This window comes from Arachis stenosperma, chromosome 4 (genome assembly GCF_014773155.1).
Source record: "Arachis stenosperma cultivar V10309 chromosome 4, arast.V10309.gnm1.PFL2, whole genome shotgun sequence".
In the NCBI taxonomy this organism is placed as follows: Eukaryota; Viridiplantae; Streptophyta; class Magnoliopsida; order Fabales; family Fabaceae; genus Arachis; species Arachis stenosperma.
In genome coordinates this window covers 110,085,902-110,112,286 of record NC_080380.1, presented here as the reverse complement: position 1 = coordinate 110,112,286, position 26,385 = coordinate 110,085,902, and the positions used below count along the sequence as shown (strand labels likewise).

The 26,385-nt window shown below is 34.7% G+C and overlaps 1 protein-coding gene and 1 long non-coding RNA gene across 2 annotated transcripts; one reads left to right on the top strand and one right to left on the bottom strand.

The window, feature by feature from the left end:
* Positions 1 to 4,163: 4,163 nt before the first annotated feature.
* Positions 4,164 to 4,947, top strand: LOC130973758 (uncharacterized). Its single transcript, XR_009084265.1, has 3 exons — positions 4,164 to 4,218; positions 4,760 to 4,825; positions 4,909 to 4,947. It is a non-coding gene; the product is annotated as an uncharacterized LOC130973758 (long non-coding RNA).
* A 15,413-nt stretch (positions 4,948 to 20,360) lies between these two features.
* Positions 20,361 to 23,868, bottom strand: LOC130974029 (L-ascorbate oxidase). The gene is made up of 5 exons (XM_057898750.1): positions 23,439 to 23,868; positions 23,256 to 23,348; positions 22,963 to 23,169; positions 22,240 to 22,419; positions 20,361 to 21,445 (listed from the first exon to the last, which is right to left on the bottom strand). Exons 1-5 carry the CDS (start codon positions 23,700 to 23,702, stop codon positions 20,489 to 20,491), a joined length of 1,701 nt encoding a protein of 566 aa, XP_057754733.1. The 5' UTR covers positions 23,703 to 23,868; the 3' UTR covers positions 20,361 to 20,488.
* Between the last annotated feature and the right edge of the window lie 2,517 nt (positions 23,869 to 26,385).

Genomic DNA, 26,385 nt, shown 5'->3' with positions numbered 1-26,385 from the left:
TCCGTCCCGGCTTCTTGGGAGTAAGTCGGGTTTGACACCGACTTCTAAGTGTGAAGGTTGGTGTTTAGTAAGGCTCAATCCTCTGGACTAGGCCTCTTATTTGGACCTGGGCCTTTATTATTGGGTCAGGGTAGGAACATATTCTTTATTCTTATTTCCGGTCAGTTTATCCCTTGTACAACTTTTTATATAGAAAGAGAGGAATATTCTAAATGGTTCCTACAAATTTTTAGTCAGATAATTTAATTTTTAATTAATTTTAATTATTAAATCAATTTTTAACTTTTTATTTTGTTAAATAAATTAATTTTTACATCAAATTTTGATAAAAAAAATAGATAAATCAGTCTCTATTGTTATTTAATAAAAAATATAATAGTTTTTGTAAAATTTTAAAATGTTCATATCACTCATTTTATAAAGACAAACAATATGATGTAAAAATTTAATTTGTTTAATAAAATAAAAGTTTAGGAGACTGATTGCTATTAAAATTTATTGAAGACTAAAATATCTGACTGAAATTTTTTTTGAAACTGATTTAGAATATTAGCTATATAAAAATAATTATTTATATTTTGTAAAAAGTATCACGTGTAATATATTTTTATTTTTAATTTAAAATGCACATTAAAAAAAATAAAAGTTTGACGATAATAAAATAAAAAATTTAATATTCACGTACTGTTAATAAAATTGGAAATTATTTGGTGATTAATATTTTTTTCTTATTTTTATTATACATTTAAATTAACATTAGCTAACATTTTACTTTTTTATACTAAAAATATTGGCCTCTTCGTATTCCTTACAGAATTTGATAATAGCTAATTATATATTATCACATCAATAAAAATGTCTAATTTTAAAATTTATTATTTAAAAAATCATCTATATATAGAATATAATTAGACGATCATATATAACTTTTTACACAATACATTAGAATTAAACTTATAAAATATATATTTTTGTATTATAAAAAAAATACAACTATACTAAGTGTAAATAATAAATTAGTTATTAAATCAGTTATTTATATAAAATATATATTAAATTATAAAATATAAATTAAAATAAATAAATAATATAAATATTTATACGTAAATATATACTAGTTGATTTGATAATAATTTTTTTTGTGTAGATATAGTATTTTTTTTTCTTTTTAAAATAAAGTGATACTTAGCGGTATGAATTTATGTAATTCAAAATATTAAAATGAATTCATTTTTTAGGAGTCACTTCGATAAAAACGTCTAAAACATCTTTTTTTTAAAAATGTTTTTTAATAATTAAAATTTAACATATATAATCGATTAAATTGTGTTATTTTTAATTGTTAAAATTAGGCCAAACAATTTAATTTGACCGAAAAACGGTAAATCAAATTTTGAATCAATCTAAATTAATATTATTTTTTATAAAAAATAACTATAATACCCCTATTATAGAAAACGGGCCTGCTACACATACAAGCCTACAAGCATATAAGTTGGCCCAGCCCAAAGAGAAATCACGCGCACCAAAAGAGATAACATGGCGCGTCAAAGTCACGCGCCCAACACTCAAACGGTTACGTATGGCAGACTCTTCCACTTCTTCCACTTCTTCCACTTCTTCCATTTCTCAAGGCACTTCGAAAACAAGGAAACCCTCCCATTTTCGATCGAAAATCAAAGTTCAAAATATACAAATCGTTCTTCGAAACCTCCATCAAAACACCATCAAACTCTCCGTGAAGAATCTAAACAGAAAACAAAGCAACAATACTCAACGTAAGTTCATTAAGATTCCTGTATATTTTACTTTTCTTCTACGTCGTTCTTCTAGGGTTTACTATTATTCTTGCTTCTTTGTTACAATGTTCTAAGTTCTACGTCGTTCTTCTAAGTTCTACGTCGTTCTACGTTGTTGTTCTAAGTTCTCCTGTTATTGTTGTTGATTTTTAGGGGTTTATTCCGTATATTCGGGGGTGTATACTGCTTAACCTTGTAATGTGGCTTGATATTGAAGCATGGTTGAGTGATCTGACTAATATCTATACGCATGTATCTGAATAATATCTATGGGTGTATCTGAATCATATATATGGGTGTATCTTACTGTTATCAATGGGTGTATCTTATTGTTATTAATGGGTGTATCTGACTCATATATATGGGTGTATCTTACTGTTATCTTTGGGTGTATTGTTCGTTTCAGAGAAAATGGCAGCAAGAAACCAAACAAAAGACCTTAAGTGTGCCACACATCTCCTGAGTGATAAGTTCAGAAACATGACTGAGGAGAAGAAGGCAATTGTGAGGGATCTTGGATTCGGTGGGTTGATGCACATCCCACCACTAAGGGTGGATCACCAACTCTTAAGGGAGCTGGCAAACAACTTCAAACTTGGGGAGAACAAACTGAAGACAGGATATGGTTCTTTCCAAATAACACCAAGAAAAGTAAGTCATGCACTTGGCATCAATGCAACAGGTAACTAGCTTAAAATTATAGGTGTATATTAAGTTGTTGCTTGGGTCTATATAAGTTTATGCTTGGGTGTTTTTGAACCGACTTGGATACTTTGTTGTCTTCCTTTTTGTAGGAGATCTATTTCCTGAGAAAGTTGACTATAAGAAACTTTCTGATGATGACAAAATAATTTATAGAAGATTCCAGGGTAAGACCCTCAAAAGTCTTACTGATGAAATGATGGAAATCGGCGTTGGCAACGAAGAGGAACGCCTGATGTTCAAGAGGATATTCATCCTCTACATACAGATGGCGTTCCTTTTGCCAACGACGATAAACAAAATATCGCCCGTGCACCTGGCCCCAATTTTTATGATGGATGGCATATCAGAGAGAAACTGGGGGGGGCATGTTTTGACCTTCATGGTCAAGGGCATCACAGACTACCAGGAGAAGAAGAAGAAATCAATTAATGGCTGCCTCTTCGCCCTCATGATAATCTACTTTCATCTTTCAAAAAACAAAGGCAAAAACAGGACTCAAAGACCACCAAAGCCCTGGATTGCCAACTGGACTAAGGAGCAGTTGGTGGAAAGAATGTCTGCAGAAAGACAGGAAATTTTGGTAAGTAAACATAATAAGTTGTGTGTATTTTATTTACCTGAATGCTGCTAACTAAAATATCTCATGTTTCAGGGGATTCTGAAGATCGCAGAGACAAGAGAAAAAATGAAAAAAAAAGAAAAAAAACAAGAAATCAAAAAAACAAAAAAAGGAAGGCGAGTCCAACTTCGTCTTCGGAGACAGAAACTACTGACAGTGACACTTCTACCTCTGAGTCTGAGGCTCAAGAAGACTCAGAGGATTCAGGAAGAAAACACCCCAGCAAAAAGGGAAAAAAGTAAGAACCATACTTGGGTGTAATTTTTTTTTCGAGTTGGGTGTATTTTGTTTGATCACGTTGGGTGTATGTAGTTTATTTAGCAGCATGTGTTTCGTTTGCTGCGTTGGGTGTATATTTAATATTCAGTTGGGTGTATCTTGTGAATTCATTTGGGTGTATTTTTAGTATGTTCTAAATGATGAATCTTTGCCTTCCAGAATGGACTCAAGAAAAAGAAAGCAGAGGCAAGAGGAGTCAGATTCTGATTCAGAATCTGAATCTGAACCAAGTGATGAGTAATGTCCTGAAATTATTACTCCTTTCTTTTGGCTTCATTATAAAGATTTCGTGTATTAATTGAAGTGTTTATTATTAACTTATAGGAGTGAAGAATCATCACCTGCGGAGAGGGAGAAGAAAAAGAAAAAACCAAAAACAACACCAAAAGAGTAAGCACTTCTTTCATTAATATTCTGTGATAAAATTAATTTTTTATTTCTGATTGGTATTCTTTTTTTTTTCCACCCAGAACACAACAAGAAAAGAAAAAAGTAGTTGTGGAGGATTCACCTCCTGAAGAAGATCAATACTTTGACGGGTACAGTACCTCGTAAGCTATATTACGGTCTATCATCGTAATTATTTTTGTTAACATCTTATTTTATGAATGTAGTGAGAGATATGAAATATCAAGTGACGAAATCGATGAATGGCTAAGGGAAAACGTTGATAAATCTGCTGCGGAGGGGTATGTCTTGCGGGGTTGTGTATTTGAGATTTTTGTCTGTTTTGTTTGCTAATAATTGTATCTTGTTTCGCAGGGAGAACCTAGCTGACCTGCGATCGACAGAAGGTCGCTATGTGTCCTCTGAAACGTAAGAACCTTTATTATTTAATAAAATCTTGTTATCATGATTTGGATGTATTTTCTGGAAACATTTGGGTTTATTTTGTGGATCAAGTTGGGTGTGTGTTGTTTACTAGGGATATTTCGTTTGTTTTGTTGGGTGTATATTGTCCATTCGGTTGGTTGTATCTTGTGCATTCATTTGGGTGTATTTCATACCTGTATCTTATTTTGTCTGAATAACATGAAATCTGTTTAGACTACCAGCTGTGAACTTGGGAAGTGATGATCCTTCCTCTCAAGGACGCACAGAACAGAGTAGTGTAAACCAGCCATCGCAGAGCATGTAATTTCTCTTTCAAATAACCGTTAATTTTGTTCTTCTATTACCTTCTACTTCTAATTCTGTATATATTTTTTTTAGAAAAAAAGCCCTTTATTATTTTATTCAAGAAAAAAAGGCAGCAAAAAAAAGCAAAAACTGCAACTATGTAAGTTCTCAAAAAACAGAGCCTGTCTTCTTTTTGAATTGTTCGGGTGTATTTTTTACCTTTTTTGCGTTATTTTAGGTTGAGTCCGACTGACTCGAATATGATGGTTGTGAGGGAACAAACACCGTCGGAAGCGCTTGCAATGTGAGTTTTCCAAGAATATTTCAACCTTATAACCTTATTATTTTCAAAGGCGTTGTTAACCTTTCATTTTTCTTCTTGTTTAGAGTCCCGATCCAGGTTTTTGTGCCGGCATCCCAAACAACTCCTGAGACAGATTTCGAACCAACCCCTATGCTACGAATTGAAGGGACTACAGAAAAGTAAGAAATAGTATTGGGTGTATATTTGTTTAGGGTTTGGGTGTATATTTGCATACAGTTTGGGTGTATATTGTTCCTGATCAATTTTTTCTTTACGCCATGATTAATTTTGTGTTACTGTGCAGCACTCTTGAATCCCCCAAGAAACTTCAAGAAACCACACCCACGCTTCCCCCAGCTCCAACTAAAATGTAAGTTCATCAGACTAAAATCAATCTTTGCTTATCATCCGTATATTATTATTCTTACTCTTATTCTTATACATCATGACACAGTCATCCAGTCGCAGAAGACGCTGCTGCCCTGTTGATGATGGCACGGACAGCAACCTATGTTCCTAAAACAGATTCAGGGATGCCATCATTCAGCCTTGGACTGACTGATTCAAGCCAGGAGGGGGCGTCAACGCAGGAGACAGAAAAGAAAAAATCTCCAGAAACTGCAAGTATGCTAGAACAATTAGACACTTTGGTCCAAAAATTAGCAAGCAATGCGGCGAAGGAAACAAACAAAAGTCCACAAATTCAGAGGGAGACTGGGGGAGAAAGTTCTGCAAAGTTTGAAACTCCAGGGGAAATAAATCAAATTATAGATGATATGAAACAAAAGTGCTACATCTGGGGGACGAGACTGAAGAAAGACGCAAATGGCAATACTGACGAGTATGAGGAGATTTGCAATCTGATTGGCAAAGGAGAATACATTTTGATCAGATCGCACCTTGCATCCCTCCAGGCAAAAAGTGATATAGAATCTCAGGTAATATTACACTAACATTAATGTTTTTACACCAAAGTAAACTGCAATGTTTATTAATGTAAAATTGACTTCGGCATATATTTCTAGATTGTATCTGCCATCTGCCTCATCCTAAACCAGAAAAATGAAAAGAGGTTTCAGGAACAAATATACTGTCTCCCCCCGATATTGTGGTAAGTCTTACTTCTACAAACTTTGGGTGTATTTTCTGCATTGATTTGGGTGTATTTTTTAGGTTAGATTGGGTGTAAGTTGTGTATTTTCAGTATTTCATTTCTTGTTTCGCAATTCTTGCAGAGCATGGCACTTTCGGATCACCCAAGGGGGGAATTCATATCCCCGAAAACAAAAAAGGAATTCAGGGTGGAAGCCTACCCGAGTTTCATTCACTTCATAGATAGAAAAAAATTAAGTTCGCATCCATATGTAAGTTTTCGTTTGCTAAATTTGTTAGTACGCTTATTTATTTAATTATATGCCAAATAAAATAACACACTGTTGAAATGTGGCAATCCTTCAGATTTTTGCTCCTGTTTGCCACTCGGGACATTGGTGGTTATGGCTGATAAATACAACAAAGCGGAAATCTCAAATACTTGACCCGCTACACAAAAAAGTTCAAAGCGATGAGAGAAAGGACATTAATAAATTCACTGTAAGTTGCCTATGTCTTCTTTACTTTAATAGATAGGTCTATTTTGAAGGTTGTGTTGGGTGTATATTTCATATTCAGTTGGGTGTATCCTGTGCATTCATTCGGGTGTATTACTGATTTGTTTTGGTATTTAAGGGATATGTATTTTCAAGATTGATAACATATGCCGGCGGAAAACCTCTGGAGAAAGGCGAGAAGGAAAAGGAAATTAAAGCATCATATGTTAAAATATCAGGGCAAAAAACAAGGTATAAATTTGTGAGTCTGAACATTAAACTTTCCTAAATGAGATTTGTAATTTATTTTCTTCGTTTTCAGCTATGACTGCGCTATCTACGTTATGAAGTGGCTTGAGTTAATTGAACCGGAAAACATCAAAAAGGGGAAGTATGAATGGGATAATTGGCCACAGGTAACTGTCTTTAGAACTATATAACTCTGTATTACTTTACTGAATTAATATTGCTGTTTAAACAGAATATACTTTTTAATTGTAGGAGGAGGTGGACCACTATAGAGTGGAGTATGCTTCCTGGATACTATTCAGTGAGATGAATAAACAGAGAGATCGGGCAATTAGACAGAGTAGTGCTATAAGGCTGTCGAAGCCATCCTCTGTATTATTGAGTCCGTTTTGTCAGATTAATTCTGCTGATATAGAAACTGGTTAATCCAACTGCTGCGTAGTTTGTAATTTAAACAAATGATGTAAATATTTGCCAATTATCAACAACTTCTATTCCATGTATATTTTTTCCCATAGTTAAACTATCTGTGCTGGTAAACTGTCTGTGATGTACTTAAAAACTGTATTACAGGTGGTGAACGCAAATTATAAACTGTTATACCCAACGCAAGTCTAATAATACACCCAAGATTGCGTAAACTATACACCCAACTGTCTGCACTGTACTCAAAATGTATGAATTACATGTACTAAAATATGAAGAAAAATATCAAATGAAATATACACCCATAACCTGTGAATTTTTACAGCTTTTATTCTATATGTATCTATATATGTGTCTATATGTAAATTGTGAATTAACAAAAATACACCCAAAAGAAACAGGGCTTTTACACCCATATTCTATAAAACTATACACCCAAAGAGTTATCCCCTGCCGCTGGTACCCTGAGCTGATAATTCATAACGTGTCCTTGATATTGGTTGGAATTTGAATGCGCCGCTGATGCAGCATCAAACACGTTTATCTGAATATAACACTCACACATTAGCTAAACTATTAACGACAAAAATAAACTCAATTGCCACAAATTTAAAGAACATTTCCTTGTACCTCGCTTAAAACTTTCGTCTTCTTCTTCTTTGTGGCATTTGCAATCTGTTTCTCTAGCTTTGAACCTAGCCTATTTTTTGGACGTCCTCTTGTTCGAATCCTTGGCGGGCTTTGAAGCTCGTTAACGGATTCCAAGTTGGCGTCTTCGTGGGATAAAGAAGATCTCCCCTTCCTTTTGGCTTTTAATGCTTTCATCTCGGCCATGACGTTATCGTACGTACGGTGTAAAATTGCAGTCAGCTCCTCCGATTCGGAGGCAAATTCGCAAATATTTTGTGAACGAAAAACCAATTGGTCGAACCTCTTGCTTCTTGGCTCCATTAGTGGCTCGTCGTGGCTGCTCTTGATGTGTGTGTGTCGCCTCTTTACCTTCTTGCTCCATCGTTCCAGTATATATCTAGGGGACACTTGGCTTACTTGTTCGAAGCTTAACACGCTTAGTGCGTGACGGCACAGTATCCCTCTCGACTCGAATAATAAGCATTGGCATTTTACCTCGGCTGCGACTGAGTCGTAGGTAACAGCGAACTTGTTGAATATTGAGCTGGAAACTTGTTCTCCGACTTCGTATATTGAATAGCCTAGAGCGGAATTCTTTAATCTGGTGATGCAATTCGCCTTTCCTCTGAATTGCGCTTGGACTTCCCTAAACTTTGCATGAGTGTACGCATCTTGAAACTGAGCTTCAATGGAGGATTTGGTTGCACACGGTATGACCGTATGAAAATCTGCAGCGTCTGATTCTCTCTCTGCTTGCTCCCTGCTTCCGAGGCAATTATCGTATTGTTTGACGAACTGAATAAGCGAGCTGTTCCGGGTGATGTACTTGTTAAAAAATGAATGCATGCTCTCGCTCCTTTGAGTGCTTCTCATCCCTGCCCAGAAGTGGTGATCCAGATAGATAGGAACCCATATGTGACGATTTTCGTACAGATCTGCATAATACACGCAAACACAGACTGTAAAATACACCCGAGAGAACATACAATTTACACCTCTGCTGCAGATTTTAAAAACACATTACCTGAAAGCCACTTGTTGTCCGCAAGACCAAAATTTAGCAGAAAATCGTTCCAATTCCTATCGAATGAGTCTTTGCTATGAGAGTTCCAAACAACATGGCTCATTTCTTGTTCGATATCCGCATGTCCCTTGTACCCGTTTAATTTGCTTGGAATCTTCTTCATGATGTGCCAAATACACCAGCGGTGCACTGTTGTTGGCATATAGGCCTCTAAAGCCCTTTTCATTGATACGCACTGATCGGTGAGAAACCCTTTCGGAGCGTTTCCTCCCATGCAACGAAGCCAGCATTGAAATAACCATTTGAATGATTCAATTTCTTCGTTCTTCATCAAAGAGCATCCGAGAAGTGTTGACTGACCGTGGTGATTCACCCCGACAAAAGAACCACAGACCAAATTATACCTGAAACAAATTACCATGATCCAGAATGCAAAATCATTAAATACACCTCAACAAAAGCTTCGAATACACCCAATAAAACAGCCAATATACACCTCTGCTGCGGATTCGTAAAAATAAATTAATTTAGCATCATAAATAGGGACAGTTTGTTACCTGTTTGTATTGTAGGTGGTATCGAATGAAATGACGTCTCCAAAATACTCAAAGGTGGCTCTGCTTCTTGCATCGGCCCAAAAAGCCAGCTTAATCGATTGATCCTCCTCGAGTTCGAGCTCAAAAAAGAAATTCGGATTCTTCTCTTTCATTCTTAAGAAATATTTCCCGAATTCCTTTGCATCTTCTTGTTCGGAAACATTCCGCACTTCCCTCGTAATGTAATTCCTCACGTCCTTTTCGATAAAGTTTAACTCGCGGTGACCCCCGGCAGCCGCAACAAATGATTGGTAGGTTTTGCTTGGTCTGATACCAGCCTCCTCGTTATTCTCTATCGAACGACGAATGGACATGCTTAGTTCCCTGTGCTGTTTGAGCATCTCTGCTTTGCTTGGACAGCAGGGGTGTGAATGATCCAGCACAACCTTTGAAATGATCCAAGCACCGACATCCTTCAATGTGTGTATATAAATTCTTGCAGGACAGTTTAGACCGGCTGTCGGATTGGTCTTCTCGGTCGGAGATATTTTAGATTTCCATTTTCCCTCTCTGCTACATGTAATCAGTTGATTCTTAATCTCGTTTCCCTTCCTATTTGTGCACCGAACTCTTGTAGAGAAACCTGCAGCCTTGGCGTAGTCCCTGTAAAATTTTCCAGCATCTTCAAGGGTGGTAAAGGTCATTCCGACCTTCGGAACAAGCTCATCATCAACAACCGAGAGACGCTGCACAATACACCGTGTCAGACTGTAAATACACCCATATATATGATTTAAATACACCCAATTATGTCTAATATGATACACCCGAGCCGCAACAAAACTACATAATGACCTTTAAAGCCATAAACTGTAAATACTCAGGCTGCAGAATACACCATGTCAAAAACTAAAAACACACCCAATCGTGTCTGATATAATACACCTGAACAACAACAACTCAATTAAAATAACAAAAAACCAGTAAAGTGTAGATACACCCACACTTCTAGCTAAAATACACCCAAAGAAGAATTGATCTACACCCGAGCGTCTGCTATAAATTCCAGGTAATTAGTCACAACTAATACATTGAATGGACAGATTCATGTTAACGTGTTACTTTCACAGTCAATGTTCAGCAATTTTTCAATTACACAATGCTATACCAATTACTGAAAGAAAAATCATACTAATCTTATGTAAATCAAACCTCAGAAAATTCGTTAAATTCAAACTCATAATCCACTTCGCCTGGATTCAGCTGACAATCAGAGGTTGAATGATCCATTATCTTCAAAACGAGTTCAAACTTTGATTTCAGAAAACAACAAATCAAAATAGAAAACGAAGGTCGAGTTGCAGAGAGAGAAAAAGGTAACGTAAACGAAGAACATACCAGTGAGAAAAGGACAGCAAAAGAACGATGGAGAAGAAGGAGGGAAGACGCGCGAGAAGAAGAACAACCAAATCTCAAAATATCGAAAACGAAGAAGGAAACAAATATTTTAAATTTGGTAGTTAGATATACGCGGGATGTTATATAGCGCGTGTAATCAACGTACGTGGAGCAGCGCGTATTTGTTTAATGTACTTGTAGAGCATACAAGCCCTAATGGCTTGTATGCAGAGCTTTTCCGTATAGAAAATGCCTAAAATACTCTTATTATATATATTAATTTTAAAAATCCTAAATTCTAGCCATTTTATTCTCCGTTGTCATAAGATTAGGATTTAAAATTTTTAAATATATATATAATAGAAATATTTTAGTTATTTTTTATAATAGAAATATTGTAGTCATTTTTTTATAAAAAAATATTAATTTAAATAGATTCAAAATTTAATTTATTAATTTTGGCTAAACTGCCGGTCTAATTTTAATAAAAATAACATAATTTAATTAATTATATGTATTAAATTTTATTTTTTAAAAAATATCTTTAGAAAAATATTTTTAATATCTTTATTTAAGGGTTTTTTTTTTTTTTTTTTACTTTTTATAACAACCTAGTTGAGGGTTGTGATGTGAGACGACTTTGCGTCAACGATGCGGATATATCAAGGGGAAATAATAAATTATAGAATAATAATAATAATCTAGTAATTTATTCCTTTAATAATTATTTTCATCATACTTAATAAATATCTCATATTTAGTAATCAGAAGGATAATTAAAAACTGAATATATCTAAATATCATGCATTTTTTTCTTCTAAATCATTCTCATCTACTGAATGAGACAGAAGGAGGTAAGGTCGCATGGAATAATTAGCTCCTCTGTCAACTTATTCACACACACACCATATATATATATATATATATATATATAGATAGAGAGAGAGAGAGAGAGAGAAATATGTTATAGTATGTCATATGTTAACAAGGATTGAACAAGTTGATGCATTGATTGTGGAAGTTTGTTACTGTAAGTTGTCAATGTAGTTGTGGAATTTGGTGTATGTATTGTATTGTCAAATGTTGAAATTGTTATCTGATTATAGCAGTGATACTAACTAGATGTCAAATTACTTCTTGTTGAGACAGTGATAGATGCCCCTGACCAGGCAACCCATGACTCCGGTAAAGTCCACATGGTTAATTGGAAGTTTTCCACCTCCTTATTATCCTAACCAGTAAACACCTTCTAGAAGTTTTATGTCAAACTTCCAACCATATTCCGTACTTGTGCTGTGATCAGAACAAGATTTTTAATTGCATTATTTCAGATAAACAATTCACAACTTATACTGATCTACATGTAATAATATGATCATTGATGAACTAAACTTTAAAGTGATCTTTAAAATTATATTCGAACTACTTCATAATAGTCTCTCAAATTATTAGTTATTTATATTTATTCTTGAAGTTGTACTCCCAAAATCAGAGTCGTCCTTCAGATAATTTCTGTCAATAAAACGCCATTAAAAAGCTAATGTAGATAGATTTCTGACACGCTGACAAGCCTAATTTGGGGTTTTAATTTAGAGGTTCGGTATGAGTTTTTACTTTCCAAGGATGGATGAGAGGATTTGCTACATAAACCCTGACTTTTCGAGTCATCGACTGAATGTGAGTTTACGAGTCTATGTTCATACGGTTGGAGGGTGTGGCTTCCCTTTTCTGCGTTTGTTCAAGCTCTGTTGAATCAATATTTGGTGGCGCCATCTCTATTGCATCCAAATAGTTAGGTGGCCATCCAGGCTTTCGAGCTAGTCTATGAGTATCTAGAGCTCTCTGCTCGTGTGTAGGTTATTTTTTTCTGTGCACTCTTCCAACCAAGGAGGAGAAGCATAAGAAGGGCTACATGTCGTTCCGGGTCTATTTAAATAGGTGGATCTTTGGTTTATTCGAAAATTCTTTTTACGGTTTTAAGGACGATATTTTAAAGTTAGACCTGCTCGGGGGCATCATCCCTTCTGGTTGACCTTTAAGGGGAATGTCGCTTCGCCACTCATTGGAATTTTAGCGCAAGCCTGTCGTATATGACGATCAGATCACCTAGGAGGGGTTGTTATCCCGAAAATAGAGATCTTGTCGACGTCTTGTTGCAATTTTTGGGGACAGGCCACTAAATCCCAAGATGTTATAGGTGATCCGGTAGTGTGTCAATCTTATGTCGGTGGGTCTTGTTACTTTCTCCTATTTTTATTTCTATGTTTTTTCTAGTTCGAAACTTGATGCAATTTCCTATTTCTTTCAGTTGAGATGGCTGGTAGTCAGACTACTTTTGCGAGGTTGAAGGCTGCCCTAACCCAGGATGTCGGGAGAGAGGGTGGTGGAGCCTTGCCGTCAACACCTCAGTCCATGCCTCAGCCGAACTCGCAGACAGTCTCTCAGAAGGTGATTTCGACCGGAATGGCTGGTGTCGAGGTCGATGTGGAAGTCGTGGAGGTTCATGTTTCCGAGGCAGGTAAGAAGCGAAAGAGGTTGATTAAGGGAAGTGGTGCAGTAATTTAACAACGACAAACTAACCGGCAAGTGCATCGGGTCGTACCAAGTAATACCTCAGGTGAGTGAGGGTCGATCCCACGAGAATTGATGGATCAAGCAACAATGGTTGATTGATGAGCTTAGTCAGACAAACAGAAAAGGGTGTTTTGGTATTCAAAGAGCATTAAACAATAATTAAGAATTCCAAAATGCAAGCAGTAAAGAAGTTGTGAAATATATACGGAGAAATAGCTAAAGTTTCAGAGATATCTATTTTCTGGATTGATTTTTCTTATTAATTTATTTTAATCATGTAAGATTTAATTCATGGCAAACTATTTGTGACTAGACCCTAATTCCTTAGACCTTCCTAGTCTCCTCTAAAATTCATCAACTACCAATTCCTTGGTCAATTAATTCCAATTAGAGGGTGATGATCAAATTCCAGTTTATATGCCACAAGAATCCTAATTATCCAAAAATAAGGGAATTGTATGTTACGTATCCCGTTAAATACAAACAAGTAGAAATTCAGGATAATATATTTTCAAGTTGTTGTTCAAGTAAAGAGCTTTTTCAAGTTATACAAGAACTCAATTAGAACATGGGTCATACTTCTGTTCCACCCAAATTCATAAAATAAAGAACGAAAACAATTATTGAAATATAAATCAAAACATGAATTAAAATAGAAAAATAATAGTATCAATCCATACAATAGATAGAGCTCCTAACCTTAACAGTAAATGTTTAGTTGCTCATGGAATGCGGAATGTAAATTGGTCTAGAATTCCTTAATGGAATCCCCCTTCTATAACTAATCCTAATTAATTTAAAAATCTAAAATTAAAATCATATCTTTTCCTATTTTAAAATCAATTTTGAATTTAAATCAGAATTAATTATAGCAATCAACAAGTCTTCAATTGATGGATGGGGACCACTTGATTCCTTCACTCTACAGCCTCTGATCTGTACTTTATGGGCTGAAAACTGGGTCAAAAGCAGCCCAGAAATCGCCCCTTACATTTTTCTGCATTTTCTGCACGTGGCGCATGTCACGCGTACGCGTCACTGGTCTTCTTCGCGTGTCACGCACACGCGTCAGTCACGCGTACGCATCGCTGAGCAAATCTTCAAATCACGCGTACGCGTCAGTCACGCGCACGCGTTGCCATAGAAAGCTCCAAATCACGCGCACACGTCAGTCACGCGTACGTGTCGCTCCTCGCTGCCATCTCCTTTGATTCTTGTGCTGCAGAAACTCCACCAGATCCAGCCAAATGTTACCTAAAATAAACAAATTGTAAAAGACTCAAAGTAACATCCATATTTGCTAAAAGATAATTAATTCTTTATTAAACTCAACAAATTAGATGCAAATTCACTAGGAAAAGATAGGAAAGATGCTCATGCATCATAACACCAAACTTGAACTGTTGCATGTCCTCAAGCAGCCAAAATTAATATAGGCTTAGGATGTGAATTTGCATGAGAATGAGAATTTGATTAAGCCCATGTCTCTTCTTATAGTGGGGTTTACAACTGCAATCCTGAATAGTTTTGGCATCTCACTCTCCTTTGAATCAGAAGAATGTTACTATCATATGGAATTAGAATTCGAATAATATTATGAATTCTCTGATCTTTTGTAGCTCAATTTAATCCTTGAACACAGCAATTTTTCTTTGGTGCTTTGTACCTTGAGCCTATCCGTGACTTTAAATGTTTTGTCTCAAGGATTACTTGACACAGAAACACCACAAGCACTTAGCTGGGAAACTTTCTTTAAGTTCTAAATATTTTCATTATTATTAATTTTTTTTCCAATTACTCCCAGACAGTGGTGCTCAAAGCCTTTGGAGTACTCTGCAATTGATCTCGACTCTAAATGTTTTGTCTCAAGGATTACCTGACATAAGAACACCACAAGCATGTGACTAGGGAAACAACTCTTTGAGCTTTTAATCATGTCTGACCTCCCTAGTCATTGATGCTCAGAGCCTTGGACCTTGCTCTTATTTTTCTTTTTCTGTTTCTTCTGCTTCAAGGATTAAACTTTCATTAATTTCAGAGAAATCATAATAATTCTCTAAATTCCTATTCCTTGTACATCAACATTCTTTGATTCAAATTTAAATATGCACTGTTCATGTCATGCATTCAGAATTACAATTAATACCACCACATTTAAGTAAATAAGACTACTCTTAAAATTAACTTAATTTCTCATGTAATACATCACTTCTGTATTTTTTATTTGAATTCAAGCTCAGTGAGTAATACATGAGACATCTTTTCAGAATTAAAGCAATTAAGAGAAAGCTAAACTAGTCCTAGGATTCTAACTAATAAAGGATCATGCAACAAATAAAGCAAAATAGCAGAAAACCAGAACATAACATAGAAAAAGAGGGGAAGAATAAAAAAATGAAAGGAACTCAACCACCTTAGTTATCCTAGCAGTCGCTTTATTCTTCAGGTTGTGCTCCTCAGTGAAGATGATTCGCCTTCCTTTTGGTGCCATAGGAATAAACAGAAAACCCTTAAGCGAAGCATCAACACCAAACTTAAAGGTTTTCTTGTCCTCAAGCAAAGAAGAACTGAAAACAAAAACAAATAGTAAGATGGAAAAAGGATAAAAGAACGAGAGAGAATTAGGAATTGGGAGAGAGAAAAAGAAAATTAAAACTGGGTGGCGAACTAGTATAGTTGTGCGGCGCAGGCGACGCGTACACGTGGGTCGCGGAATTTTCTTAATGACGCAGGTACGCGTACGCATGCCCTTAGTTTTGTGCGATTCGTGCGAAGCCAGTCGCCCGCACGCACAACTCTCTGTTCGCGTGGCTTGGGCACCAATATTTTCATACGACGCGTGCGCGTCATGTACGCGCACGCGTGGATGGCCATCTATGCAAATGACGCGTACGCGTCAAGGACGCGTACGCGTGAACAAGTTTTGTGCTTCTAGCACACTTCCAGCCCTAAGCCAGCACAACTCTCTGCCAAAACACTTATTTACGTCGATGACGCGTACGCGTGGAGTGCCAAAATCATGAATGACGCGCACACGTGGGGTACGCGTACGCTTGGGCTTGTTTGTACGAAAGGCATCATTCCTGCGCCACTCCCGCGCAACTCTCTGTTCATTTTTATTTTTCATGCATACCCATCTGACGCGTACGTGTCAGGACGCTTGCGCTTCGGGTGCTTTTTTTTGGTTCCTGTTCTAAAATAGCTGCATGATCATAAAATTAGTAAGAACTCAATAAAAATAAAATAAGTAAGAAAACTACTACTAAGAAAAACAACTAAGAATGAAAAGGAGTGATCATACCACGGTGGGTTGTCTTCTACCAAGCACTTTTAGTTAAAGTCCTTAAGTTTGACATGTGGTAAACTCCTTGTCATGGTGGCTTGTGCTTGTACTGATCCAGGAATCTCCACCAATGTTTGTAATTCCAATGGCCACCGAGATTCCAAGCTAGGCGCATAACGCCTTCGAGCAAGTTGAAGCAAGTGACAAGGCCCCAAGAGTGTTGATTGTGGGAATGAATTCCAAGGTCCCAAACCTTGCTTTTACACCCGTCTTCTTGTGGATCACCATTGTTCCCACCAGGTGGCAAGCGATCTGAATTCTCACAGAGACATCCAAACAACCTTCTAGACCCATTCAATTGAGCTCTACACCAATCCTTGCACTTCAATTTGGAGCATGCAACCATATTGAACCTTGCTTGACAACTCTTACCGCTAACTATCTTCCTTTTACTCTTAATGCCACAAAGAGCTCTAAGTTGACTATCCGTCTCCAGTAGCCCATATTCAAGTGGGAAAGTAAAGGTTAAGGATAGTAATTTCACCCACTTGAATATTGTATTGGATGGTGATGGCTTTGGAAGAGGTATTGCAAGCTCCACTCCCTTGTCTTCTTCTTTGAATTCTTCTACCTCTTTGCAAGTTTCCTCAATTTCAACCTCTTCCTCTTGGTAGCTTTCTTCTAATTCAATCTCTTCTTCATTGCTTACCAAAAGCATGGGAGGTTGTGCATCTTCCTCTTCTTCCATATGTGAGGGGTGGAAAGTTCTCGAATTCACTGGAGTATAAAATTATTTGATGATTTCCTCACTTTCTTCCATAGGATCTTGCATTATATCTCTTGGGAAGAAATTTGTTTGTTCCTCTTCCTGGTTCTTGATAATCGTCTGCATATATTTCTCTATATTTTTGACACTCGTCTTTATATCATGTAGGAATTCTTTCATGAGGAGCTCAATATCTGATGGTGGTTCTTGATATGAATAAGAAGGAGATGGTGATTCTTGATAAGAGTAATAAGAGGATGGTTCTTGGTATAAATAAGGAGATGGTGGCTCTTGATATAGGTTGAAAGATGATGGTTCTTGATATGAATATGGAGATGGTGGTTCTTGGTAGTTGGAACATGGAGCATTGAAGTTTCTTAGGTTTTGACTTTGCCAACCAAAATTTGGATAGTTCCTCCATCCACCATAATATGAATCACTACTCGGGTGTGAGTAGTAACCTATGTGATCTCTCTCCATTATTTTTCCTTAGCACAAAGCACCAAACAGAATTAAACGTACAATGTGGTAAACAGGAAAGCAAAGAAGACAGAACAGAAATTTTTTTCCGAAATTTTTTTAAATAAAATTTAAATTAAATTAAAACTAAAACGCCTAATCTAAGTAATCAAACAACTGATAGTTGTTAATCACAGTCAATCCCCGGCAACGGCGCCAAAAACTTGGTGCGGTAATTTAACAACCACAGATTAACCGGCAAGTGTACTGGGTCGTACCAAGTAATACCTCAGGTGAGTGAGGGTCGATCCCACGAGGATTGATGGATCAAGTAACAATGGTTGATTAATGAGCTTAGTCAAGAAAACAGAAAAGGGTGTTTTGGTATTCAAAAAGCATTAAACAATAATTAAGAATTTCAGAATGCAAGCAGTAAAGAAGTTGTGAAATATATATGGAGAAATAGTTAAGGTTTCAGATATATCTATTTTCTGGATTGATTTTTCTTATTAATTTATTTTTATCATGTAAGATTAAATTCATGGCAAACTATTTGTGACTAGACCCTAATTCCTTAGACCTTCCTAGTCTCCTCTAAAATTCATCAACTACCAATTTCTTGGTCAATTAATTCCAATTAGAGGGTGATGATCAAATTCCAGTTTATATGTCACAAGAATCCTAATTATCCAAAAATAAGGGGATTATATGTCACGTATTCCGTTAAATACAAACAATTAGAAATTCAGGATAATGTGTTTTCAAGCTGTTGTTCAAGTAAAGAGCTTTTCCAAGTTATACAAGAACTCAATTAGAACATGGGTCATACTTTTGTTCCACCCAAATTCATAAAATAAAGAACGAAAATAATTATTGAAATATAAATCAAAACATGAATTAAAATAGAAAAATAATAGTATCAATCCATACAATAGATAGAGCTCCTAACCTTAACAGTAGATGTTTAGTTACTCATGGAATGCGGAATGTAAATTGGTCTAGAATTCCCTAATGGAATCCCCCTTTTATAACTAATCTTAATTAATTTAAAAATCTACAATTAAAATCATATCTTTTCCTATTTTAAAAATCAAATTTGAATTTAAATCAGAATTAATTATAGCAATCAGCAAGTCTTCAATTGATGGATGGGGACCACTTGATTCCTTCACTCTGCAGCCTCTGATCTGTACTTTCTGGGTTGAAAACTGGGTCAAAAGCATCCCAGAAATCGCCCCCAGTATTTTCTGCATTTTCTGTACGTGGCGCATGTCATGCGTACGCGTCAGTCACGCGTACGCATCACTCGTCTTCTTCGCATGTCACGCGCATGCGTCAGTCACGCGTATGCGTCACTGGTCTTCTTCACGTGTCACGCGTACGCGTCGCTGAGCAAATCTTCAAATCACGCGTACGCGTCAGTCACGCGTCGCCATGGAAAGCTCCAAATCACGCGCACGCGTCAGTCACGCATACGCGTCGCTCATTGCTGCCATCTTCTTTGATTCTTGTGCTGCAAAAATTCCACTAAATCTAGCCAAATGTTACCTAAAATAAACAAAATTGCAAAAGATTCAAAGTAGCATCCATATTGGCTAAAAGATAATTAATTCTTTATTAAACTCAACAAATTAAATATGAATTCATTAGGAAAAGATAGGAAAGATGCTCACGCATCAGGAAGTAGCGGGGAGAACATGGAAGAGTAACGGTCTGTGATGGATTGGAGTTTTGATGCCCTAGCTTTCATTGATCAGCACCTCCTGCCAGACATCGAAGACTTCTTCCATGATGGCAACGTTGCCGGTTAGGCGAAGTCCATGTACCACATTTTCCTTCGCTCGGCTGCTAATGTTCGGAAGGCGGAGCCGATGCTATCTCAAATGACTCTTTTGGATGGTAAACTCCGTCAATCCCAAGCGGAGTCTGGTAAGCTGAAGGAGTAATTAGAGGCGGGAGAGGCTTTTCGGTTGAAGGCTATGAAAGATGTAGAGGATACTAGTTCAGAGATTCTCCGTCTCTCTGAATTGGAGACCTTGCTTCTCTCCCAGCTGTCTTGGTAGCGAAAACGGGCATCTGGCGCCGAGTCAGGGGCCGCTTCTCTGCTTGCCAAGGTAGACAAGGATTGAACAAGTTGATGCATTGATTGTGGAAGTTTGTTACTGTAATTTGTCAATGTAGTTGGGGAATTTGGTGTATGTATTGTATTGTCAAATGTTGAAGTTGTTATCTGATTATAGCCAGTGATACTAACTAGATGTCAAATTACTTCTTGTTGAGACAGTGATAGATGCCCCTGACCAGGCAACCCATGACTCCGGTAAATTCCATGGTTAATTGGAAGTTTTCCACCTTCTTATTATCCTAACCAGTAAACATCATCTAGAAGTTTTAAGTCAAACTTACGATCATATTCAGTACTTGTGCTGTGATTAGAACAAGATTTTTAATTGCATTATTTCAGATAAACAATTCACAGCTTATATTGATCCACATGTAATAATATGTTCGTTGATTCTTTGTTCGGTTAAACGCGTTGATCTGATCTTTTCGTTTTCGTTTTATTTCCTATTTTCTATTGAGAGTATCTAGGGGAAAAAATAGATGAAGCAATATTGATAAAATAATATAATGACAATACAATTGAAACGTATAAAAGAATACAGATAAGTGTGAAATGAGATGAAACAATATTGATTGTAAGTGGTTGAATTAGTTATTATTACTAATTAAGGTCTAAAAGTTTTGGTTTCACCGCAACCCATAATAGAAGAAGGAAGCTTCTCAGCAAGTCTATGGATTCCTTCTTCAAAGACGACTCCCATACCCATGTAGAAGTGTGAGTCTATGTGGCAATGGAATAGCCACACTCCAGGATTATTGGCTTTGAATCTCAGTGCAGTCCAACCATAGGGATGCACCGGAACAGTGTTCTTTAATATGGGGTTCTCCAAGTTGTACTTCTTAGGGTCCTTGTCCTTGTCAAACTTTCCATTTCCATACCCAAGAACCCAAAAATCATGTCCATGAAGATGCCACGGGTGTGTCTCGCTATTGTTCTTGTTCATGGTATTTGCGTTCTGAAGTATAACATCCACCGTTGAGTTGAACTCCAGCCTGTAAATACCATTGCTGGAAGTAGCATTGGTGTTGTTTTGGACACTGAAAATGTCATAGTTAACAGAATCATAGCCTTCAGGAGGAGGGGTTTGATCAAATGCGTCTTTTAGATTATCTTTGAGTGCAACAAGGTAAGGGGTCTGAGGGAGGCTGAAAGAAACATTGTTAACGGACCATTTGCGATAACCATTTATGGTGTTCTGAGTGTTGAGGAGTACTATGACTCTGTAAGAGGTTGTTGGAGGCTTTTGAATGAAGCCTTGGCGGGCCTTGATGGCGAGGCTCTGGGCCAGCCTGGGCTTAACGTCGTCCCAAGCAGGGGGTGTTGGTGGTGGGGTTGGAGGAGAGCGCATAGGGTGGTTAGGATAGTAGTTGAAAATGGCTAAACCAGGTGGTGTGGTTCTGTTTCTGCTTACAACGTTAGAGGTGATCCAATAGTTTCTTTTAGGGTCTTGATCTGCTTTAACCAGCACCGAGTAGGTCTCACCAGAGTATATGAACAAATTCTCTACCTCAAATGGCTCAACATAGTGTCCATCTGCTTCCACCACTCTCATCTTATGGCCCTGCATGCATTTCAACTTTATTTATTATTCTTATTATACATTTCATGGAATTCTATATATATCAGAGCAGAGGAAATATGATTCCGGGTAATATGTTTTACAGAAAAAAAATTGCCCAAATATGTGAATTACTCAGATATGGTGATATCTAGAAGTCAACCTAACTTATTCATTTTTCACAATTTGTCCCACCTATTCTATTTTTAAAATTTCTTCTTTAAAAGTCTTACAATTCACTCTCTATAAATTTCTTTTTTGATATTTTAAAATATTATAATTCATTTTCGATGAATTCATTTTCAAAAATTAAAAGAAAAATACATTTCTATTCAATGAATCGCTTTTATTAAAAAAAATAAAACATAAAAAAACTACAATTTGCACCAACTAATTCATTTTTCAAAAATTTTTAAAAAAATACAATTCATCTTAAGCTCATATAATTTAGACTAATTAGAATATTTATACATTTTAAAATTAGCTATTAAAATTAGATATTAGAACAAAATTAAAATATAAAATATATTTAAAAATAATTTAAATAACATATATTTATATATAAATATATAATAATTAATTTTAATATACATATAATATTTTTATTTTTGAGAATACAAAACATCCTCATTTTGATGGATATCACTCAAATTTTCCCCGTACAAAAATATTTTTGCTAAAATATGAAGCACAATATATTTAATTAATTTTCATGCATGTGGTAGATGTGTTGAACCGAATGGAAGCAACGCAATAAATGAATAAGACGTTGACAAATGAGGTTTGAATTAGATTACCTCAATTTGGAAAGAGAGGGCTGAAAGAGTGGTCAAGCTGCCAATTCTGAGTCTGTATGTTTTTCCAGGGACCACCGTTTGTGAATAGGGAGCGCATTCTGGATTTGTTGCGTTACAAATTCCAGTTACTGGAGATGATAAAGAACAGTTGAACCTTCCTTTTCCATTTATCAACAGTGACTGTGCCAATGCAACCCAAATATATACTTGAGACATTGAGATGAGAGAACAAAGTAAAATACAGAGAAATGTCTCTTTTTTATCCTTGACTATTTGATGGATGGACAAAATATTTTTTTTTATAATATAAAAATATTTAATTAATCTTTAATTATTTACAAAATTAGTTTAAACAGTTGTGATATTAGTCTAAGCAGCTTTTGACTCATTAGAATATTATTATTGAGAAAGTTTTGAGGACGAATAATTTTTTAGCATATTTTGATTCATGTATACAAAATTTTGGTAAATATAAGTGTACAAAATATTTGTAAATATAAGTATTGATTTTTACTGACTAAAAATGATAATATTTGCTAATAATGTAGCATTGCTCATTATTATTTATAAAGATCACTTAAACTAATTACTTAGATAATTAAAATCCGGCTAGAGATTTTTAAATTGTGAAAAGATGCTTTTGTGCTTTGAGCAAATAAGTAGGATTTGAAATAGATATTTACTCCTACATATTTAAAGAAAAGTCTGAATTGATTGATATACCTGAGGTTCCCCGACCCATTGGAAAGGAATTGAAGACAATCCAGCTGCTTGTTCATATGTGCTCTTGTGGAACCAATCATCCAAAATGATACTTCGATCATAGTCATATGCAAATGGTTCTGGCTGACGTGGTGACACCCTAATTAGTCCATATAGCCCTGCTTCCCTTTGCATTCCATAGTGAGCATGGTATAGAAATGTTCCAGCCTGTCCCATTCATTTAACCAAATACTTACTAGCCAATTAAAAATAATGTATCATGCATGAACAATATAATTTAATTTAATTTATACCTGGTCCACAACAAACTGATACTTGAATGTGTCTCCGGGAAGTACTGGACATTGAGTTACACCTTCTGTTCCGTCAAACCAAGGACTTCCAATCTATCATCACATGCATATGCAACAAAATTACTATAACAATTGAGTGATGAACTTTGCTTTAAATATATATTTGTGTAGTGGTTGATGTACCTGTCTAATCCCATGCCAATGGATGGCAAGGTTTTCAGTGACGAGAGAGTTGTTAACTTCAACAACCACAGTGTCACCCTCCTCTGCCTGGATGGTGGGTCCTGGAGATCTCCCATTAATGGTGATCACCAGCTTCTTGAAGCAATCAGGGGACTTATACTCGTACTTCACATCCCATCTGTAATGTCTAATTCGACCCTCACCTTTCTGCAAATTCCCCAGAACACCAACCAATATACACCATATAACCAATAAAGTTGGCATACCCTTAATTTTTCTAAGATAGATGAATAGAAGATTGATTCTTAGCTCAATTTAGAGACCAAATATATATACGTATAGTCTAATTAGAACTGCTACTGCTAATAATTTTGGCGTTGTATGTGATGAATATAGTGATGATTTGATACCGCCTATAAATGCTAATGTTACTACTTATATTATATTATATTATTAGGCCATTATATTACTGTATATATAGAGTACTAATACATAAGAAGATGTGTGTCTTATTCACCAAGTCAAACTAAGCAGGTGGTAGCATATTCGCAAATTGGAATTTTATTTTACTTTTGATTTTTCTATTGTTTTTGTGTCTCTCAAACTACGTGTTGACCAAAGCGGCACCTTGCACAATGCGTGGGAAAATGTCCTGTGTATGTGTGAAACGGTAGTATATAATTTTGGGTAAATTCTATAGTAATTATAATTTAGTATTTAATTTTTGTTTAATTTATTTTTTATAACAAAATTTAAATATTTAATAATTATTTGTTTTTATATTTTTAATTAATTAAGTAAATTTTTTAAACACCACAGCTATCACCATAATTTTGAACTAGTCTATTTGACTATTTGTAGTAAGCTATGGACTAGTTAAACCCAAATTTGTATTTAATTATTACTGCTTTTATTTATTCATCTATGTAGAGAACGCTCCATTGGAAAGTAGAAAAGGAAACTACCCGTCTACTTCATATGAGTAGTGCAACGTTGTTGACTAATTAGTAGCCATTTTCATGCCAAAAGGGGCAAAGCAACAGCATTTCAAACCAACCCTGCCTTTTATCTCGATGGTCTCAAATTGCAACCTCGACACAATATTTCGTGTTTGCACGTTTTTTTCTTTTAATCAGTCTTTTATATACCTACCAAAAAAAGAATAGATCTTTCTTATTAAAAATAAAAAATAAAAATTCCCACTTCCATACTGGTATAACCATCGAGATATGATGATCAAATCAACTCCCCTGACCCTACAGCATGCAGAAAGGGATTGTTTATGGAGCGGATCTCATATATAATTCTGCGATAATTATTTAAATTTGATCTAAAAATTATAGATATGATCTGATTTGTAAGTTTCTTAGATCTCATTGATTTGGACCTGACACACTAATAAAATTAAATTGTGAATTTTAAGTAGGTACTTACAGATCTGTAGATATGTAAAAAAATAAATAAACAAATAAAAATTAAAATATTATTTTTATATTTTATTTAATTAATAATAATTATTAATATGTTGTATTATTTTATTTTTGTTATTTAAAAAAATATTTAATATTATGTTAAGAATAAATATATCTAAAGAATAAAAAAGAAGTGTTTTATTGATTTTTTTAATAAAAATAAATTTTTAAAACATTTATTTATTTTGAATATATATCTTATATTCGATCCAATTTGTAAATCTAAAAAATGTATTTATTAAATTTAATTTGATACAATAATTCTAATACGGATTGGATCAATATTTTTATTATATCTTATCCAATTCATATGCGTCCCTAACAACATAGCCATCAAGTTACAAAAATTAGAGAATTATTTTTATTTTAAATAAAAAGAATTCAAGTATGATAAGAAATTAAATCTTGATATCGAATGAATTTCATTTAATTTTAAAAGTTAGTTCAAGAGAGAAAAATTATTTCACATGAAAAAATGTCAGGAGACTAATACTTTTTATCTATATTAGTCAACATTTTTAGACAACACCTTATCTTTATATTATTAGATTTGAGATTTAGGTTTAGAATTTAGTAATTAGAATTTAGAATAATGACTAAATTCACTAAAATGTTGGCCAAAAAAATAAATTTTGTTAGTTATGTAATATTGTTTGTTTACATTTATAAATTATCTAAAAAGATAAACTACTAAAATGATATAAAAAAATTTATATTACTAATAAAAATAACCACAAGAAAATAAGCTTCTAAAATATTTTAAAATATGATAAAATTATCAATATCAAATATATATTTAAAAAAAGGTTTTAGAAATAAGATCAATTTTATGTTTTTTTTTTCAAGTATTAATAAAAAAAGAAGAGTGCTAGGACCACCAAATTTTATGTTTTGTAAATATTAATTGGTCATTAATAGTATTTTTAATAGTGTGAGATTATATCCAATGATAAAAAATTACTCACTTTTCTTTTAATGGTTAAATGCTGGCCAAATTATTAAAAAAGTGGTGGCTCTAAATTTTTTCATAAAAAATAAGATATTTTTATTTTTAAATGTTGGTGATTTTAGATGAAGTGAATATTTTTTAATATTTAAATAGACAAATCTTTTATTAGATATAAAAATTATTTATTACTTATAAAAATAATGATTTTTTTATTATTTTTGTTATATGTTTGAATTATTCAATAATTTCTTTGTTATTTGTATATTCTAAAATTAATTTTATTTATAAAATCCTATAGAAGTGTGGAGCATAAATATTGATAATGGATAATTTAATTGATATCACCGTTATAAATCAATTATACTTTACAATTTGGTTATGAATGTTATAAATAAGTTATTAATAATGATCATCAAAACATATATTAAAATACTTAAATATATTATTATTTTTTGTTTAAAAATAAAATTGTTGGGAGACTCAATCATTATTTTTCATTTTAGATATAAAAAAAGGTAAAAATATT

What these genes read in the sequence shown, in the direction of transcription:
- LOC130974029 (XM_057898750.1), bottom strand. Translation starts at nt 23,702, where the DNA reads ATGCCAACTTTATTGGTTATATGGTGTATATTGGTTGGTGTTCTGGGG. An exon ending in ATTGGCATGGGATTAGACAG is followed by an intron (nt 23,349 to 23,438) that starts GTACATCAACCA and finishes ATGTGATGATAG; the next exon opens with ATTGGAAGTCCTTGGTTTGA. An exon ending in AATGGGTCGGGGAACCTCAG is followed by an intron (nt 22,420 to 22,962) that starts GTATATCAATCA and finishes GCATTGGCACAG; the next exon opens with TCACTGTTGATAAATGGAAA.